The sequence below is a fragment of the Letharia lupina genome, assembly GCF_014066315.1.
Source record: "Letharia lupina isolate WasteWater1 chromosome Unknown contig_4, whole genome shotgun sequence".
Taxonomy (NCBI): Eukaryota; Fungi; Ascomycota; class Lecanoromycetes; order Lecanorales; family Parmeliaceae; genus Letharia; species Letharia lupina.
The window spans coordinates 1,077,600-1,096,907 of NW_023502973.1; the positions used below are offsets into that span (position 1 = coordinate 1,077,600).

Here is a 19,308-nt window from a genome sequence, read left to right on the forward strand (position 1 = left end):
TTTCACTTCCCCTCCGCCCATCTCCGTTACTTAAGACCTCTTCTCCACCCCCTTTGACTACAAATACTTCTTTAACACATCACAAATCAACACTTGCAACCACACTTCCACCCATCAGCATAAAATCCAAAGTTTCTATCTCTTGAGCTTTGATTCGGCCATCAATCCCCTCAATTCTTCAAAGGTGGTACAACCTCACCGCCACATCATGGCAAGAACAATCCACACAGCCAGACCCAACCCTCCAACACCGGTCTCCGATCCAACAAGGAGCGCACCAAGCGTGTCTCGGCTCCACACCACCTTTGTAGAAGTCCGGGTCCACACCGCCAAATGCGACTCGTGTGACAGGCACAACAAGCTGACCCTGTACCGCTGCACGGAATGCGGCCAGCACGTGTGTTCGTTGTGTTGGCGCAAGTCCGGGGACGGGACCCATGTCTTCGGTGGTGGATTGCACGATGTGCCTGGATTGGACGCTAACCATCTCGTCGAGGACGATGATGCTGAAAGCGAGCGGGGATATAAGAAGGGGGGTAGGACGTATGCTAGAAGGAGAGTTCAGGTCATCAGCGACGACGAAGATGATGATGTCACGATGTTGGAGCCTGCTCGCACAACGGAGAACGCAGAGGTGAATGATGCAAGCAGGCAAGATGGGAAGGAAATAACCGTCATCATGAATGATGACCATCACGAAGACCATGAAGATGACTTGCCCAGATTGTGGCCTGTCGTAGCATCCGGAGAATTGCCAGTGTTGACGCCTGTTGTACCAGCTGCCAACACAACTGCATCCGAGAGCGTAACCCGGGCGACGCAGAGAGATCCTCACATCTATAGAGGGGAAGGTGACTCAGAGCACCAGAGGATCGTGCGAGTTTATGACAGCCTAGGCAGACAAACAATGTCTAGTCGATATGCCTTTGTTGGCGACCAGGAGACAAGCCTTCAAGCTCCTCGTCCCGCTCCACCCTTAATGGCACACCAGCAGGCCGCTGAGTTGGCTCCTGATCAGATCAGACCCGCCATCTACCGCCCCCGGCCTGGGGCAGATGTGGATAAGCAGGCGGCTCGCAACCAACTTGCTTTCGCCAACAGCCGACTAACGAATCGTCAAGCTCCTCGGCCAGACAAAGCCCCCATCTCACACGAGCAGGCGGTCCATCCGGCTCCTCGTACGGCGCAAGCCTCCATCTCTCCGCAGCATGCTCACACTGCAGCAAACGTGGACCGGGTGGCGGTGCGCAGTCAACAGATCCTCCGCTTGACCCAGCAGGCTCAGGCTTACGCGAATGCAAAGCAGATGGAGGCTCGCAATGGACAGGCCTTGAGCTCACACCAGAATACGCGGCCGGCAGCAGATAGGGACCAAGTAGCGGCTCACAACCAGCAAGCGTTCATCTCAAACCAGCTGTCGTCATCTGGTGCAACCTATGTGGAACAGATGATAGCGGCTCGCGATCGACAGCAGGCCTATCTCTCACGCCAGCAGGCAAATCATCCAACGCCTGGCCCAGCCCAAACCTGGGTCTCATACCGAGGTGCTACTAATACACCTCGCTTTCCAGCTCAGGCCTTCCTCTCACAGCAGCATGCGGCCCTCTTGACTTCTCGTCAGGCCCAGCATCGGATAGCCACTCAAGATCATGCCAATGGACCTTCGGGGGGTGTCCAGGTTCGAGAGGTATGTCCGCCAGTCCCCATCAATTCGAATAAGAAACACTAACATCAGCCTCAGCACTCTCCAGAAATCCTCGAAGCAGCCGACACCCTTCTGTTCTACGCCGGAGTAGATCAGACTCCGGGAGTTCGTCTCCGTTCGGAACAAGATGAGGATGGTGTCTCACGGTTGGTCAGTGCAGCTGGTCAGCTTGAAAAAGCAAGCTCTGCCCGTTCTAAGCCCCACTCGTCTTCGAAGACTTTTGCCGGTGGGTCTGGAGCAGCTGGAACACACTCTAATAGCTCACGTGGTCCTGCATGGAAACCGAGTCGGAGAATTACGGACGCTGATTCAGCAAAAGCTCGACTCGACAAGCATCGGGCTCGTCTTGCTGGTTTGCACTCACCAGCAGGTACTCAAAACACTTTTTCTGACCGACCAGTCAGCATACGAGGTCATCCAAGCTACCCTCATCCTGCGTTGCAGTCTGATCCAGGACGCATGCTCGCTGACTCCTCCGCTGCCCAGTTTCACAAGTCTAGCTTTCGCGGTGCCCAGTCGCACCCAGGCCCTAGGCTCCCTATGTCAGAGCATGCCGCTACGTATCTCAATCAATGGAACTCTGGTCGTGCTGCCATGTCCTCAAGCTCGAGTAGTACTGCCGTTGATGTGCCGGCTACCCGACTTAATCACACCCACTCTCCTGTCTCAGCACTACATCCGCGTTCAACTATTAGTGTTCAGGGCATCACAGCTACTGGGCGTAGCTCAGAAGAGGCCGCGGAGGCTAGCACTCAGGCGCTGAGCGCTCCGACGTCCGTGTCCGGAGGACTGAATGATGTCGATGTTGTGATGGGTAGCCCTGATGTCGAGATTTTCGAGTACGAAGAGTCTCGTCGTAGTGAGACACGGGCTCCGGAGAATAACGCTTGGACAGTTGGAATGGTTAGGGATGCCGAAAAGGCTCGTGCTAGGGCAGCTGGGCCAACCTCCGAGCTGCACGCCGAAGGCAAAAGCGAAAAGCATCCGAGAGACGAGAAAAAAGGTCACCGTAAAACTAACAAGGAGCACAAGGCGTCAGGCGATGTCGATTTTATTGACGCGAGGAAGAGAAACAGCAAGGACAAGCACTCTGAACAGACCGATGACGATGATAGTGACATCGAAATTACCTATTGGAATAAGTTGGACAGCAACAAGACGGCTGAAAACCACCGGGATACAAATGCTGAGGCAAAGGGACCCAAGCCCGCCAACATCATCAAGAAAGGCGTGTCGCACATTCAGAAGCCAGCACCGAAGGGTCAGAAGGGGAAGACGACGGTGCACAGAAATTCTTTGGAGCTGAGAAGGATGTGACGACAGCAAGCGAGCAGTGACTTTTCTCTTGAGGCGAGATGCTTACAGCCTAAGGTAAATGCATATTGTAATAAGCTTCGGTCTTGTACGATGGGGGGCATGCATGCTGTTAACCATAGCAGGTTTTACGATAAGGGGGGCATGCATTCTGTTAACGATAGCAAAAATCGAGATAGCGAGTGGAATAGATTATGCAGATATATAGCAGAAATGCGGTGAACAACATGAGTCTCCCAAACCTTTAGTAATAGTACTGGCTGAGTATCCCCTCATCTCAGAAGTCCTGAGTCTGGGCATCCGACAATCACTCCCAATTTCGATGTCAGTACCTCTTTAGTGGGTATCAATCTCGCGTCTTCTCAAGTCAGAATACATATTTCACTCACTACATCTACGCAGATTCCGGAGTCAGCAAAGTCCATTCGAGGCAGAAAAAGGAGCTGCAAGACAGGTCTCGGGAGTAGAAAGGTCCTTTTGCTCCCGAGACATGTCTCGTGACTCGATCTTATTACCGACGAGGAAGAATCAGCTCCGCAATGTACGAACCATGAAGGCTTTTTGGATGCCCTTTTTGACCTTTTTCCAAACGCTGTCTCTCACTGCATATCACCGCCTATCAGCTTCCTAGATACTCTGACATGGACTCAAACAAGATACTTACAAGGCGGCAGACCCTCACTCGCACGTTTAGCGTTTTCCGCCTCCCTCTTCTCCTGCTCGTCTTTTTCTACCTGGGCCTTGATAGCTTCGTAATTGGCGTTATCCTCCTGGTTCTGAGGCGCGGTGCGAGCGCCAGGACCTATCCAGCCGGAAGACATGCTACTTGATGTTGATTTGCGGCCGGAAATGGGTTGTTGGAGCGGTCGTCTGGTATTAGGGCGTGGGGAAGGGTGGCGCTTGGCTTGGTTCTTTCGAATAGAGGAGATCAGGGAGGCTTGTAAGGCTCAAAGACTATGCATACTATGGAACAAGTTTGACATCGAGATAGGAAAGGGGGATGAATATATAGCCTTTGGAAGAGGTTCAAAGGTACCAAAAACGGTGGCTTTGCAAAAACAGGCTGTCAGGAATATCGGATGGATCTACTTACACCGAAGAGAAGAGTTGCTGTTAACGTCGGCATCTTTTCCTGATGCTAGAGTTCACTGCCTCAATCGAGGTCTTGTGGCATTGATGCGGGATTTTCAACCTATGCACCATGCCATGCCGATCAAAATGATCGACAAGTCGATAAATCAACAAAAGCTGTGGTGGATTCCCTCTCGATTGTTGTACTGATTGGGAAAGAGCAGCTCTTCAAGCTCGAAATTCGGGGCTGCTGATGCTGCTATATTTACTCGTAATGTATACGATCAGCAAAGTGAGGCTTTTTGTTAGACTCTCTCTCACTGCCTTTAACCACAGTTGTCGGAATCGTCGGCGTTGTTGGCGGGGTCACGCGGCGCATTTTAAAAACAAACGGCGCTCAGGTAGCGGGAGAGTAGCGTTGATCTTTATCTTATCAGATCGATCTAATGTGTGAACGCGCAGTTCCATGATGCCTGCACAGGGCACTTGCGACAAATCAACAAGCTAGACACACACGCTCCTACACTCTCTTCAATCGCCTGACACTGCCACCACTATTTGTACCGCCTCAAAATCCAAGTGAAGATCTCTTATCATCGAAATGGCGTCTTACGAAGGTACTCCACTCCTTTCGCCCTCCTCGTCACAAACCCCCACTAACCTCGCTCGCACCAGTCGAGCACAACGTCCCCAAACCCTCCACTACGGAGCCTGCTCATCCTCCTCGCCGTCCTGACCTTTCCACCTTCTTCTCCACTCTCCAACACGTCGATACCACTGACGTATCAAACGGCAACGCATTGCCAGTACCCGGTGATGTCTCTGCCGCCTTCAGAACGCTGGCCGAGGCATTCGAGAGAATGAGACCGGATCGGAGTGGGGAAGGGCCTTTGGATGGCATGATAGAGCTTTTGGTTGCGAACTCGCAGGCGCCGCCGAAGGAAGTGAAGGGGGTTAGTCAAGGGTTTTTGGATGGTGAGTGAGAAGTCTACCCCGGGGAAGACTGGGCTATTGCGCCGCTACTGCTTGGATTTGAAGGAAAAGCATTCCGGGACTTTCTCATGTTTCAAGGTACCGTTCTACGGTCCCATGGCTGACCCTGGCTACGCCTGCAGAGCTCGAGCGAGTGCCGAACAAGCTTCTGAAGCCGTCAATGGACTGCCCAATTTGCGGCAATCCTTTCTTAGATGGTATATCTACAGCCACACCATTTACTGCTTTCTTCGCTAACACCGGGTTGCAGATGAGTATCCTCTCGTCGTGCGTCTCCCATGCAACAGAAACCACATGTTCGATCTGGAATGCATAGCACCCTGGTTGAAGTTGCACGCTACATGTCCCCTGGACAGGAAAGATCTGGTAAAGGAGAAAGAGCCTCCTCCACCACCCAAGGACGAGGAAGAAGATGGGGAGTGGGACGACATGTATGCATGATTGGCGAAAATTTGATGTAGTCTTTGAGCGAGCATTGTCCAGCGACGAGGCACAGTTTAGATATCCGAACGAACATTTCAGAATCGTCCACACAACCATCTACCCATCTCACCCAATCAACAAAAGAAAACGTACAAACATCGGTCCACTCCCCAAGCCAGCACGCCTATTCGCCCGTCTACCCCGCTCCACCTCCCCCCACCATGCCCCCCTCCCCACCCGCATCCCCATTCCCCACAATCGACATATCCCCCTTCCTCCACCCCTCCACCCCATCCCGCCTCCACTCCACCTCCGCCTCCCTCTCCGCCGCCTGCACCAACCCAGGCTTCTTCTACCTCACGAACCACAACCTCAGCCGCGCCCTCACCTCCCGCGTCCTCGCCCTCGCCCGCGCCTTCTTCCTCCACGCCCCCGCCGCGGAGAAGGAGCGGATCAGACGGCTCGGCGTCGGGGTCGGGAAGGGGGACGGGGCGAGGGGATACCAGGTCGTGGGGGACAACGTGACGGAGGGGAAGCGGGATTGGCACGAGGCTATCGATTGGTACAGGCCTGTGAGGGAAGGGGAACCGTTCGAGTGCGCCGGCGGCGGGAGGGAGGATGGCCGCGACGGTGGTGATAGGGAAGGGCCGTACGAGCTCCTCAAGGGGGTGAACGCTTGGCCGGCTTACCCGGAAGGGTTCAGGGAGGTGTACGAGGAGTATGTGGAGAAGATGTCGGAACTGGGTACGGCGGTGGTGGAAGCGATGGGTCTAGCGCTCGGCGACGGCATGGAAGAGGTGTTTGTGGGGAATACGAGGAGGAGTGCCTGGGTCATGAGGGCGATTGGTTATCCGCCTTTGCCTGAAGATGGCACGGCGGGCAAAGACGAGGGTGGTGTGTCCTGTGGCGCCCATTCGGACTACGGCTGCGTGACGCTTCTACTCGCCGACGAGACAGCCGGCGCGTTACAAGCTTGGGTCGAGAGTGAAGGGGAAGAGGGTAGATGGGTGGACGTTGATCCAATGGATGGAGCCCTTGTTGTGAACATTGGAGATATGATGTCTCGGTGGAGCGGAGGAAAGTGGAAGGCGACGAGACACAGAGTTTTGCATAGAGGAGGGGGATATCGGGTCAGTGTGCCATTCTTCTTTGAGCCTGATTGGGATGCTGAGGTGCCTGGGAAAGAAGGGGAGGAAGAGGTGATCTATGGGAAGTATTTAGAGGGGAAGGTGAAGGGGAACTTTTGATGATAGTGCAAGAGGGCGAGATTGGGATGGGGCGATGTGATGCATCTGAACGTAAAGCGTGAGGTTTAGAACATGCTAGAGCAGTGATCATCTATGCAGTAATCTCGTCTAACTTTGGAATTCGGGACTCTTTTCTGAGCGTTTTCCGTCTTGGAAAGGTGCTTAGTAGCAACCAGCAGCTACTAAATCGTGATATGTCTATTAAACAGTCGTTGTCCTGCGTCGTGACGGGCAGTACTGAAGATTTTCCTACATAATGACTTCGTTCGTAACGTCCTGCATGGTTATAAGCTTCAGATTTGCAACGAATAAGAGGAGTCACATACTCGCTTTAACTCTTTATTAGGCAAGCAGACGCAATTTTGCACCCTCACTTCATCACCAACCCCACAATCTTTTCCCAGAATAGTGATGCTCTGCACTTTGACACCGTTCTTGACAATGCTTGTTGTATGACTACCAACCGGTGTCGGCGTGCCCTCAACTCTAGCCCAGGCTCCTACACGGCTATTCCACCCGATGATCGAGTATAGCACGCAAGCGTCGTGCTTGATCTCCGCGTCTTCTAGAACAATAGACTCTTTGACTCGAACACCAGCGCCGATGACTGCACGGGGACCGATGGAGACATTTGGGCCAAGCTTGGCGGTGGGGTCGACATCTGCTGTAGGGTGGACGAACACTGGTGGTAGGATATTAGCTGACGGAGCAGCGAGCTCTTCCGACTGAGACTGGAAAGCTTTCTGGAGGTATAGAGCATTAGCTGGTACTGCTGAGCCGGCAGTCTTGATCTGACGCCAGAAGTCCTTGGTTTCAAGGACGAAGAATTGGTTGCTGTCCGCTAGGTCGGACAGGATATCTTGTTCTAGGCGGAGCACCTCGTTCTTCTCTCCGTCCTCCAGCTTCTCGGCGAAGAACGAAGAATCCAGGTTCTCAGATGATGGATAGGAAACGAGGCGGGGTCGGTCTGCACGACGCTTGATTGCAGATCTGATGGAGGGGAATATGGTTTCCGTCGAGAAGAGGTAGACACCGCAATTGATCAAATTCGAGATGTGTGACTCTGGCTTCTCGACGTAATGGAGGACTTGTTTCGTTTGTGCATCCGAAACAATGCACCCAAAGTTTGTCGCAGCATCATTGCTAACCCTTGTTCCAAGGATTACGGCCTCTGCCTTTTTCTCTTCGAAGAGCTTGAGCATCTGCTCGAGTGGAAAAGAGCAGCAGACGTCGGCATTGAGGACGAAGAAGCGATCTGGACCACCTTTGAGAATGGCATCACGAAAATGGTATAAGCCGCCAGCTGTGCCTAGAGCTTGGTATTCTCGTAAATATTGTATGCGTATTTGGGGCAGCTCTCTTGCAGAGTCTTTGATGAACTCTCGAAACACACTCTCGTCATAGTAGCCGACTAGAATGACCTCTCGAATGCCCGGTACTTTGGCTACAGCTCGTAGGCAGTGCCAGATGATGGGGTGTCCTGCTACGTCAAAGAGAGGCTACAGCACAGTGTCAACGCTATACTTTTCGAGACTCTCGTAGGAACACTAACCTTGGGTACATCGAGAGAGAGTGGTCTGAAACGGGTTCCCCTAGAGGGTCCGCCGACCTGTGGCAAGCATGAGCTCAAGGTCCTCTCCGGTGGTGCACCGAGCTTACAAGGATGACAGCCTTCGTCGAAGCTGTTGTAGCCGAAGTGCCATTGGCCTGGCGAGTCGGGACTTTGAGACTCATGTTGATTTCTCAAGACTTTAAACGTCGGCTGTAGCTATTTTTGAAGCTCTGTGTGGATATAAAGCAATTCGTGGTTGAAAGAGAGCAAGACCAGCTTCGTGGTCTGTTCCACCGTTGAACAAAGGACGACCAATCAAAATTCCACGCCTAACGAGACCCTGCAGATTTGCCAAGCTCTCGCTTAGATCTAGTAGCCATAATTAAAGTGATGCACGTCATGCTAGCGCCTGCTTACACGTCAAGCCTCAGAGCAAGAGCCTCAAGCCCGTGCGCCTATCTGCAAGGTACCAACCAGCGAAGGATCCCTGATTAATACATTACACGCGCCTGTTCAAGAGAGGATTTAGGTATGATGATGGAATTCTGTGTACTAGATATTATGTATTTTCATGCAAGTCTGTTGTCTATAAATTCGAGCTCTATCAACCCGTCATTCAGCGACTCTGCGGCTTGTTGAGTCCTCCCTGGTTTTGCACAAGCGTCTCCAGAGGAAGCATTGAAGTGCTTAGTTGGGCCTGACAGCATGATTGCCATCCTTCGTTTCAGGGTGCACGTAACACGTCGCGCTCGAAGCCTCAAGTTGGAAATCTCAAGCCGATGAAAGCCAGCCATGTCGATGACACCAATCTCAGGACTAGAAAGCTCGTTGAAAAGAAAGCGCGAGGTTTCCCGGTCCTGATCATCGAGACCCCAGCCACCATGGCTGATCCGACCTTCATAGACAGCTGCAATAACCTGTACTAAAGCATATTGTGTCCTTGATCTTGAAGGTTTCCATGAATTTGTGAAGATAGCTGGTAAAAGTGATGTGCGGCGATGAATTGGATGCGTCACCGAAGGCTGAATTGCTCAGGCCGCAATGCCTGAACAATGTTGATCACTTCTGCATCAGAGAGCGATGGTACGGCTTGTCTATCGAGCGAGTTTGTCAGTATTGTTCGTCGCTGTCGGAAGTCACCCGAGTTGCACTTACTTTGCTACCTTAGCCACGTGGCCTGCAGTGATGTTGCTTGGAAGTGTAAAGTCACCGATCTCACTGAGCAGGGTAGCATAATCTAGCGTGCTTCGAATTTTGCGAGTCTCCGCGGTGGTTATGTTTTTTGCCTCTTCCTGAGGAATCACAAGATCGCCTATTTGACCCTCAAGGTCTGAAGCAGATTGCACCGATGATGAACCGCCGAGCGTTTGGGCTGGAGCTTCTATAGTGACAGTTGTATACTGCACCAAGAATAGCGCAATCAATGGTAAAGTCGACAACATGCTATGTCAGACGTGAGTATGAATGTTGATGGAGATTGTGGTGTGTGGCTTCGGTAAGCTTGTCAATATTTAGAAGTTGGTGTGGTTGAAAAACAGCGATCCGTTTTTATACATATCTTCATGCCCCAAAGGATGTGACGTCGGAACTGCCACCGTACCTTAGAATTAACCTCCACGAAAGTGCCGCACTGTACTCCACCATCATGCATTTTCTAGCTTCTCATCGGCTCTGCGATATCCTACTTACTTTTCATGTGTTGTGGCGCGAGAGATCGCTAGCGCTATCAGAGCAGTAAATGGTACCTGGGCGAGCACAGCTGACTGGCTCAACAATTTCTAGCTCGCCAACCATCGCATCGTTGAAGATTGTCGCTTATGCAAAGACCTGACCGTCTGATGGGATTAGAAAATCTATGTCTCTGTCTCATCGCGTGTCGCGTACAGCATAAAGTCATTGGCAGGAGGGCCAACCCGAGATGACATCTCTAACCCCCAAAATGCAGAGATAAGACCAGTACGCTCTCTGTAATGATAATGTTTCATAGGGTGTCCCACTTTGTATGCTCCTCCTGGATTGGGTCGAAATATTTGGAAGCTTTATGTTGACAACAAATGAAACCCAGAGACCGCCCACTCATTTCTCTACTTAACAGCACGTTTTCATTAATAATCAAAGTCCTCATAGACAGTCGTCTTCCCCGGTAGCCAAGCCAATAGAGATTCACGTAGTGTACCTCCTGTGCACAGATACCATATCGATGACCCGTCTTGATGTCCTTCGACATCGGAAGCTACCATACGTCTAGTGGCGATGTGAACGCCGTAAACCTCAAGCATTTGAATTTGGAGGTTACTTTCTGGGGGTGACTGTTCGCTGAGTCTAGATATGAATATTCTTGTGGACGGACCCAACTCGGGACAACGCTCGATAGTATCGATTACTAACCCAATGTCATGGACGTTGATTGTCCAAAATAGCTGTACGCGTGCCAAGTCCAAAGTATGTAGTTGGGCAAGAAGAGGCGTAATACCGATACCACCAGCGACGAATGGAACCATGCCCTTAGGGCCTTGTTGGATGGTGAAGCTGCCTCCAAACCCTTTCAGTGGGACTTCGAGTCCACTGCGTACGTTCTGTCGGAACAAGAAATTTGTGACAGTCCCAACGTTCCGAATTGTGATTTCGAACTCATCTTCCGGGAGCTCACCAGGTGATGACGAGACCGTGAAGGTCCGTACGAGGTCATCGTTCAAGCTCTTTGGATCATCGTCCCGCATGTGGCTGTAGCCCACTGATAATTCGTTTTCAAAAGCTAGAGCCACGTACTGGCCTGGCGTCCAACGCCCTGACGCTTCAGGATCACTTATGCTAAACCGGAAGCGTGCAATTGTGGGAGCAAGCCGATCTCTCGCCAAGAATTTCGCATAGACCACCTTGCTGTTGTTGGTCTGTGCATCGGCAATGGCTTTTTCCGCGGGAAGATAACGGACGGGAGGATTGTATGGCGATCGCTCGAGATTGTCGCCTCGGAAAGACAAGCTATTTTTAACGAAGCGGGCTGCCAATACGTGCAATTTTACAACGAGGTTGGACCGGGGAAGAACGGTCGGTGCCTCTTTGCCAAGCACAATCTCAGTGGTAGTTGTAAGATACAGAGCGTCTCCGCTGTCAAAGTCTGGAAAGATCAAACCAGCCTGAGGAGTTGTGTACAGATTCCCCAGTGTCTGATACAACCTGTTACCACTCAATTCTGGGTACACCAGAACGGACTCAAACGCATTGTTCTTCGCCACACGAACAAAGCCTGGTTGCCCACCACGATGGTTTGTTCCCATGTTCGATTCATGATTCGATGAAGAAAGGAAGAACATGTCAGCCTTAGCGAGCAGCCTTAGAGCCGGCTCAGGCAAAGGAAGGGTATCGGACAGCAGCAAAGGTTCCGGCAGAGATTGCACTATTTGTTTTTGGTTCAAGTACTTGGGACAATTGCCTGTATTCTCACTTAGCCTGAAGGTAAACCACGCCTATCATTACGTACCTAAGCTTTGCTGGATAGCGAAGACTAACTGGACCTCCGCCGCACCACTTTCATCTGCGTCTGCTTCCCGTGTATGATATCTAAGAGCACCAGTAACCATCTTTCCTGACAACTTTACCCTGCCTCTCGTCGCTAGATGTATTCCCAGAGCCGAGACCAACCGTCCATCCCCTTTCTCTTCGTGGACTTCCCCATCTTTTTTGTCGCCCAACAAAATCCCAATCACGGGATCGAACTTCCGATCAACTAAAGTCTTCACCACGATGATGGATTGGCCCAAAGACCGTGCAAAACCTGGTTCGCCACCCAGCAACGTAGTCCAAGGACGTCCTTCAGCATCCAACGTACCAATGGCTAGTAACGAGGAAATATGTAGTACGCGCCTAGCATACGGACTGAGGCCAGGAGATGTAGGATTGTCTCCATCAGGGACACGGAGGAGTGACCGCATTTGCTTCTCCCCTTCATGAAAGCGAATTGGAGCTGTGTGTATGGGCACCATGGTGGCTTTTCTTGAAAGAAAAAGCGACGGCAAGGACGACCTCAAACATTATCTTGAACAGATAGTACACTGTTCAACAACGACCCGATTGTTGGGGAGTTAGGCCACTTAATGTAGATAATTTCGCTGTTGCGAGTCCAGACCCTAAAAACCGTAGAGCCATGGTTCAGTAATCCAGGAACTTCAAACTGCAATTGTCAGCATCTACAAACTCTATGATGTAGTTGTGGAATGATCAGCGGTTCATGCTAAGATTCACTGGCCGTACCGTACGAGTATGCAGTGATAGTGATGGCGATAGTGGTATTCATCCAACCTTCACGCCTATGAGGTTTATGCCACACAATATATAATAGGTTTCCACTCAGAAGTTTCCGGATCCCACCCGCTTGTTGATTCGGATCTGCATATACTCACCAGCTTGTTTGCGGGGTTCGTGGGCGGGGCGGATCGCCGCTTGGTTGTTGGTAAAAATCGCAACCGGGGTGCCGCCGCTGTCGATAGTGGCCATGTCCAAGGCCATGAGGATGCCGTAGAGCTCTCCAAAGTAGACTGTGTAGCCGGTGTCGGGGCCTGGATATGCACTTTTGGTATCGGCGACGATGAGACCAATTTTTGAAATAGGGTAGAACCATCATGAGCACTGCGGCGCGAAACTGATTAGTATGCAGGGGAAACCCTTTTCCGTCTCCGGAGGTGCCGGTCTTGGCATTGTTTTGAGACCGCACTCAATCACGGCGACTCTAGTTCATTCGATACCGCAACATGGCTGGAGACACGGCCGAGGAGCTTGAGATATTTCGCCAACAATGGCAACAAGAGGTAACGCAGCGTGCAAAGGGAGCAACAAACGCATCAGTCAATATACCTGCACGACCGCCACGCCCATCACAGAGTAGCAGTGGAGCAATCCCACCTGAACGAGCAGCCCCTCCATTGATTCGCAGGCAGACCAGAGAAGCAGAAGAGTACCCCGAAGACCTTGGAGAAGAGAGTCATCATGATCTAGAAGACAAGGATGAGGAACGAAGATTAGAGGAAGCTGGAGAAAGAAAACACCCAAGCAACAAACGAGAACCACGGTCGGCTTTAGATCACTATGAGCTGGCAGTTGAGAGGGAGTCGGAAGGTAGTCTGGGGGACAGCTTGAACCATTACCGGAAAGCCTACAGGGTACGCATCGACCGATTCCAATTAGATAAATGTCCGTTATTGACCCAAATCCAGCTCGATGCAGGCGTCGACCGCATCTACAAGAACAAGCACTTCCCGCCCTCGTCCTTTAAGTCGAAACCGACCAACCCCAACCCATCAAATGCCGCTGTAACTGTCCCAAACCCTGCTCACCACTCCCTAGACGGGCCCCCCGCCTCGACCATATCCGAGCTCATAGCCTCCTTCTCCTCCCTACCAATACCAGTGCTGGAAGTACCCACAGACAAGTCCCCCCAACCGTCATGTCCTCTCTCAACGATTCCTTCAGAGATTCTCATCAACGTCCTCCTTCAAACAGCGATCATCGACGTCGCCTCCTTTGCCCGCCTCTCCCTGGTCTGCAAACGCTTCGCCTATCTAGTCGCAACCGAAGATCGAATATGGAAACGTGTTTGCCTAGGCCCTGAATTTGGTTTCAGTGCTATGCACTACAATTGGACCTGCACTATCACCGGCGGCCCCCTCCCGATCTCCGTGGTCGACCTCGACGCAGACCTCGACTCACTTGAGCTCTCAGATACCACTCCTCTCCCGGATCCATTTGCCTTGTCGCCCACCTACCCATCCTGCCGTTACATGTTCCAAAAGCGGCCCCGCCTCCGCTTTAACGGCTGCTACATCAGCACCGTAAACTACATCCGTCCCGGCGGCAACACCGCCAGCCAGGTCACATGGAATACCCCCGTCCACATCGTAACCTACTACCGCTACCTACGGTTCTTCCGTGATGGGGGGTGCGCATCCTTACTTACGACCAGCGAACCCACAGACGTAGTGCACTATCTCACCAAGGAAAACATGCACACTCGCCACGCGGGCGGTCTGCCAAGTGCCGTGATGAACAACTGCCTTCGTGGCAGGTGGAAGCTCAGCGGTGATCCATACCACACTACAACCGGCGAAGAGGGCTACAAAGAAGAAGTCGGTGAAGAAGGCACTATTCACATTGAAACCGAAGGCGCAGACGCTGGCCACGCTAATCCAAAGTACATCTACAAAATGGCTCTTCAGCTCAGGAGCGCTGGCAGGAACGCAGGTGCTACAAGAAATAACAAGCTGGTATGGATGGGCTATTGGAGCTACAACAAGCTAACAGACGATTGGGCGGAATTTGGGCTGAAGAACGACAAGGCCTTTTTCTGGAGTAGAGTGAAAAGCTATGGGATTGGTGAGTAAGTGGAGCGTGGCTGTGAGTTGAAAGACGGGGTGCGTGGGGGTAGGATGAAGCGCAAAAGCGCTACTTACGATGGGATGACAGATGACTTGATGCATATTTCACATTTCCGATCTAGAGCCTACAAATGCACATACGGCTCGGATCGGAGATGACTTGACAGCCCTGTTTCAGATCGCGCGCACTTGAAGCGTATTTGCTCAAATCGAATAAGCAATGTTTTGCCCCCCCCTCTTGCTCTGCAAGATAAGGACATTATGTACTTTTCGCTGACGCTCTCTGTACATGCTCATGCCACCCAATCAGCCGCCGAAATCTTCAATTGAAGAACCCCCACGTCCTTCAACCTAACCCGAACGCTCCCGCGTTGAAACGAGTCTATCCGCCGATGCTCAACGCCGAAGTTGCTCCTTGATCTTATTCCAGATCATGCTGCTAACCTCAGAGGGTAACCCCTGTTTCAAAATTCCAATCAATCATAAACGTTCATTAAAACTCGTCAGCGCAGCTCCAATTGAAATGCCTTATACCGTGGCCCCAGCACCTGGCACTTCGGACAAGGCCTTGGTCTGCCCATATGCTGCTCACTACTCAGCCTATAGATGCAATCGCTACAGAATCCGCTGATACACTCGGTGCACGCATAGCTGTCTTTCAGCACGCTCAGTCTTCTACAACCCGCACAGTATATCTGCACCGGCTGGCTATAAAACGTTGGTGAAGTGGTATCCGAGGAGTTTGACAAACCTGCAGAAGGTATGTGAAAATTGCGGCCGGATGATTGAGTTGAGGTGGAGGAGTCGAGCGATGTCTCGACTGAGGGAAACAGCCTGGGACCGGTGAAGGAGTGTGAGGATGGTGGCGTGAGGGCCCTATGGAGCGGCGATGCTTTGTAAGATTGGTTGTTGTGAGACACGCTGGAGAAGGGCGGCATGGAGGCGCGTTTAACTGAGGAGGGCGACTGCGGTATCTGTTGTAGGGTGAGTGGGCGGAAAGGAGGGACAATGTTGATCTGCCGGAAGGTCTTACAGGCGTCAGGTCTCGATCAGAGTCTGCTTCTGTAGCGGAAGTTGCTGCATCAATCAAATCTTCCCACCTCTTGCCCATTGCGGCCGCTGCTGCCGCACCTGGCGGTTCTGCAGAAAATGCTTTCCTTCCCTCTATGCTTAATCTCCTCGAATAATCCTTTGATTTCGTCTTTTCGTGCTTGGGCTTCCGGCTGTTCTGGGTTATCGAAGACTTTCGAGGCCTATTGGCTTTTTCTTTTCTTTGTATGGAGTCTTTCCTTTGCAAAGGAGGTAGGGTGGAGGAGCGTCCAGGCGGTGAATGTGCCATCATTGAAGGAAGCAACTCTCTGGGTCTTGGCGAGTGGAATGGATGTATCAATTGCTGGTTGAGATGGGTTTGAATGGGAGGAAGTTCAATCGAAGGACGCATTGGTGGTTGACTCGCTTCATTCTCGGAGGCGTAGTCCTGCAGGGCGACTGTCAGTTGCCATTCGAGGTCTCAATGGAGGTTCAACTGCTCCGAAGAGACTACTCACAGCCTCCGAACCCCACTCTGAGTGCGGTTGATGGCTGTGAAGCTGCGCTAGGGCAACGGCGGCTGTAGCTGCAGCTGGGTATTGGTCTTCCAACGTTCGAGGAGGTGCGGGAGAGCTTCGCATGATGTATGCATCTCTATCGTGACCATAGACTGAACCATCAGCATCGGACCTTACTTGCCGGGGTTATTAGCATACCTGAATTGCCGAATGGCTGGGGAGGTGGAGGTGGAGGTGGAGGTGGAGGTGGAGGCGGTTGTGGGCGCTCCGACGGCGGGGTGTTGATCATGAGCTGGAAGCTCTCTTCGGTCGCAGGTAGCTTCGCAATATAGTGTTCCGGGTGTGCCCTTCGTATGTGCTCTTGCATCGACCGATACCGCTTCTCCTATAGATCAATTGGTGGTCAGCTTTCGTCGAGTCCAAGCTGAGTGAAATTCGCCCATTGTTTACGAGTCGCAAAGCTTACTCCCAGGCATCTTTTCCGACAATTCGACCCATCATGGTTTCTCAATGGACAGACAACCTCGTTATTGACATCAGATGCCGAGAAAGAGCTTGTAAAGGAGTTCTTCGGTGGCATGCCTGGCGGCTGTGGATCTAGCGATCGTTTGTCTGCAGGCAAGCGTGTTCAGCGAGTATCAGCTTCCAGGTATTTATTATATGGTAAGAATGCTTCTTCTTAAAGACCAATTGGCGTTAAGGACAGACGAAAGGATGTAGAGTAAGGTAAGCTTGAAGCTGCGATTGAGGGAAGGAGTGAGTGGAGTGGCATGTTAGCATCTGTTGTGGGAAGCTTGGAACGGCATGTGGTGGTTGGTGGGGACTAGTAGCTTTATCGATAGCCTCTGTGAGGGGCATTTTTGCCCTTAGACTTTTAGGTACTTAGAGCTAAGCACCCTTGTAGATCGACACCCTGGTAATATTGAATACCTAGGTATTAATGGCTGGAAAGGAAAGCTTGCATAAATATTGCGTCACGTGTACCGGGTAGTGCGGAGTAGCTCTTTGACATTCAATGCTTGGAATCAATGTCTTTCTTCCTTTCTTTTTTCTTCGATCCATGTACTGACTGCACTTTTGAGTTGCATTGCATAGTGCATGAATTCTAACATTCAATAGAGTAGAGATGGTATACCTGAACGCCAAGCGCTAAATAGTCGCAAAACATCTACCTTTCGACTCTCAGATCACCTCTTCTCTGTTCCAACCTGTTGGTTTGATATTCTCGATTCCCTTAGATGGATGTGGTCGGACCGGGTCCTCGTACTCGCTGACGAAAGGATTCGGGTCATTCTTTTGCTCGAGGTTGCCCAGGGTATGGTTGACCTCCCTATGCTTGGCCTCGTCGGCCCGAATGTACAACAGCAGATCTCGCATCGTTCGATGACCCTCCGGCATGTTCCAGTATTTGACAGCGATCTCTGGTGCCTCAAGCTTCTGCCATTTGGGAAGCCTTCCGGCCTCAATATCATGAATTGCACGGGTGTATGTCAGGACCGCTTCCTCCTCCAGGTACCCGACGAACCGGTGGCATGCCCGAGGGAAGAACAAGTAGCTCATGAAGAACATGTTATAGAAGACGCCTTGCGCACCGATGATCATTGTCTTCATGAATCGGCCTGGCTCGGCCATCTTCATGAACGTTAAAAGGTGCATGCGTTCGTTGTAGGCTTCTTCTAGGAGGGTTTCAATCCTATTACCATCGTCAGTCAGCCACAGTCTAGAAGAATGACCAGCTGATGCTTACCATCCGTTGTCTCTTTTCAACCGCCGTAGGCTGTGCAGATGCCGTACCGAGCCAGCAACCATGCCGGGGACTCCAGCGACGCTTTCGAGGAAGAGGAACCTGATGAGCCATTTCCGCTCGGTCATTGGTGATGGACCAAACCAGCTCTTGACTTTGCTGAGCCCGAGCCAACTGCCCATCTTCTTGGCCTCTTCGGTAGGATGACTATAGCCTGTGGCGGTGTCCATACCAAATCGCAACAGGCTCACCATAGACAACGCCCAAACGTCGGACCAGGTCTTCTTCTCGCGGTGGGCTACTTGAATAGCATTCATCTGTTGTTCCGTGTAACTGGCTCGGTGTTAGTTGTATGGGTACGTTGCATTGACGACACAAGGGTTCCTTGGTATTGCCAACAACATATGGTGGATACTTACATCGGGTGGTGCCATGCTGGACGGGTGATTTTAATATTCTTGGTGTCGGCTGGAGGAAAATACTTCTCCTTGAACTGTGTCCGAGGAGTGGTGGTAAAGTGTCGTCTCGATGGCCGCCTAGGGCGCTGGACCAGGCAATAGTTCGCACAGGGTCTGAAGCACGTAAAGCCTGATCCATCGACGAGGGTATGGACGGCGTGTGAGAGTTGTGCTGCAGCTCCTTTGTTGACAAGGACTGTTGTCGTGGGTCTTGCATTTGCATACATATATGATGCAGGTACCGGTATCAATATAGGTGATGAGGATCTCTCAAGAGGTTCAATTTAAGAGTATATGTTGAGGGTTGTTTAATGAAGGATAGGTAGTATGTATGAGTGAGCTAGATAGTAGGAGAACAAAGCAAACAAGGGTTTGCCGCTTATGTATGATTCACCTCCCCGAGCAATATTCGGAACAGCTCCACAAAACAAAGGCATCTGTCACGCGCTAGGGCAGTACACTCTTACTTCATTAAAGTAGGACGCTGATGTGTAAGCGGGAAAAACCGTTTCGCCGATGTGTGCTACACGAGATTGCCCAATGAAATAGAAAGGAAATAGACATAAGTAACAATATTAGAGTACGAACTCCGCCACTCTTGATATCGACATATTCCGAACCTCGCGAGGACCGAACGGATTTTCCGTGGCTCCGACTTTGGCTTGGCATTGTCAGGACCGGGAGAAATCGGATTCGACCCCTTTCACTTCCAGTACGAGTATGTGAAGTCACCACCACTGAAGTTGCAATCAGCCTCGTGACCCTCACCAAGTTGACGGAATATTGAATACAGGCAATCTGGAGTGGAAGTCGTCTTGATGCAAAGGAATAGAGGATCGAAGAGCCCGTCGACCAGTCTGATGCATGTCGTTGCCGAGGTTTAACC

At 51.5% G+C, this 19,308-nt stretch overlaps 10 protein-coding genes across 10 annotated transcripts; 4 read left to right on the forward strand and 6 right to left on the reverse strand.

Annotated features, from left to right (window-relative positions):
- Positions 1–208: 208 nt before the first annotated feature.
- Positions 209–3,022, forward strand: HO133_007914 (uncharacterized protein; the record flags this gene model as incomplete). The annotated part of the gene is made up of 2 exons (XM_037298782.1): positions 209–1,687; positions 1,742–3,022. The coding sequence occupies 2 exons, from the start codon at positions 209–211 to the stop codon at positions 3,020–3,022; spliced, it is 2,760 nt and encodes a 919-aa protein (XP_037156118.1).
- A 1,669-nt stretch (positions 3,023–4,691) lies between these two features.
- On the forward strand, positions 4,692–5,524 carry HO133_007915 (uncharacterized protein; the record flags this gene model as incomplete). Its single annotated transcript, XM_037298783.1, has 4 exons — positions 4,692–4,707; positions 4,766–5,065; positions 5,206–5,280; positions 5,334–5,524. The coding sequence occupies 4 exons, from the start codon at positions 4,692–4,694 to the stop codon at positions 5,522–5,524; spliced, it is 582 nt and encodes a 193-aa protein (XP_037156119.1).
- Positions 5,525–5,727: 203 nt separating this feature from the next.
- HO133_007916 (uncharacterized protein) lies at positions 5,728–6,753 on the forward strand (the record flags this gene model as incomplete). Its single annotated transcript, XM_037298784.1, has 1 exon — positions 5,728–6,753. One exon carries the CDS (start codon positions 5,728–5,730, stop codon positions 6,751–6,753), a length of 1,026 nt encoding a protein of 341 aa, XP_037156120.1.
- A 249-nt stretch (positions 6,754–7,002) lies between these two features.
- On the reverse strand, positions 7,003–8,487 carry HO133_007917 (uncharacterized protein; the record flags this gene model as incomplete). The annotated part of the gene is made up of 4 exons (XM_037298785.1): positions 7,003–7,029; positions 7,080–8,252; positions 8,306–8,362; positions 8,413–8,487. 4 exons carry the CDS (start codon positions 8,485–8,487, stop codon positions 7,003–7,005), a joined length of 1,332 nt encoding a protein of 443 aa, XP_037156121.1.
- Positions 8,488–8,874: 387 nt separating this feature from the next.
- On the reverse strand, positions 8,875–9,747 carry HO133_007918 (uncharacterized protein; the record flags this gene model as incomplete). The annotated part of the gene is made up of 3 exons (XM_037298786.1): positions 8,875–9,250; positions 9,322–9,399; positions 9,461–9,747. 3 exons carry the CDS (start codon positions 9,745–9,747, stop codon positions 8,875–8,877), a joined length of 741 nt encoding a protein of 246 aa, XP_037156122.1.
- A 663-nt stretch (positions 9,748–10,410) lies between these two features.
- Positions 10,411–12,288, reverse strand: HO133_007919 (uncharacterized protein; the record flags this gene model as incomplete). The annotated part of the gene is made up of 2 exons (XM_037298787.1): positions 10,411–11,738; positions 11,787–12,288. 2 exons carry the CDS (start codon positions 12,286–12,288, stop codon positions 10,411–10,413), a joined length of 1,830 nt encoding a protein of 609 aa, XP_037156123.1.
- A 364-nt stretch (positions 12,289–12,652) lies between these two features.
- On the reverse strand, positions 12,653–13,000 carry HO133_007920 (uncharacterized protein; the record flags this gene model as incomplete). The annotated part of the gene is made up of 2 exons (XM_037298788.1): positions 12,653–12,861; positions 12,967–13,000. 2 exons carry the CDS (start codon positions 12,998–13,000, stop codon positions 12,653–12,655), a joined length of 243 nt encoding a protein of 80 aa, XP_037156124.1.
- Positions 13,001–13,053: 53 nt separating this feature from the next.
- On the forward strand, positions 13,054–14,679 carry HO133_007921 (uncharacterized protein; the record flags this gene model as incomplete). The annotated part of the gene is made up of 2 exons (XM_037298789.1): positions 13,054–13,461; positions 13,516–14,679. The coding sequence occupies 2 exons, from the start codon at positions 13,054–13,056 to the stop codon at positions 14,677–14,679; spliced, it is 1,572 nt and encodes a 523-aa protein (XP_037156125.1).
- Positions 14,680–15,201: 522 nt separating this feature from the next.
- HO133_007922 (uncharacterized protein) lies at positions 15,202–16,800 on the reverse strand (the record flags this gene model as incomplete). Its single annotated transcript, XM_037298790.1, has 6 exons — positions 15,202–15,257; positions 15,362–15,647; positions 15,707–16,150; positions 16,221–16,372; positions 16,419–16,605; positions 16,741–16,800. The coding sequence occupies 6 exons, from the start codon at positions 16,798–16,800 to the stop codon at positions 15,202–15,204; spliced, it is 1,185 nt and encodes a 394-aa protein (XP_037156126.1).
- Positions 16,801–17,402: 602 nt separating this feature from the next.
- HO133_007923 (uncharacterized protein) lies at positions 17,403–18,398 on the reverse strand (the record flags this gene model as incomplete). The annotated part of the gene is made up of 3 exons (XM_037298791.1): positions 17,403–17,913; positions 17,968–18,281; positions 18,384–18,398. 3 exons carry the CDS (start codon positions 18,396–18,398, stop codon positions 17,403–17,405), a joined length of 840 nt encoding a protein of 279 aa, XP_037156127.1.
- Between the last annotated feature and the right edge of the window lie 910 nt (positions 18,399–19,308).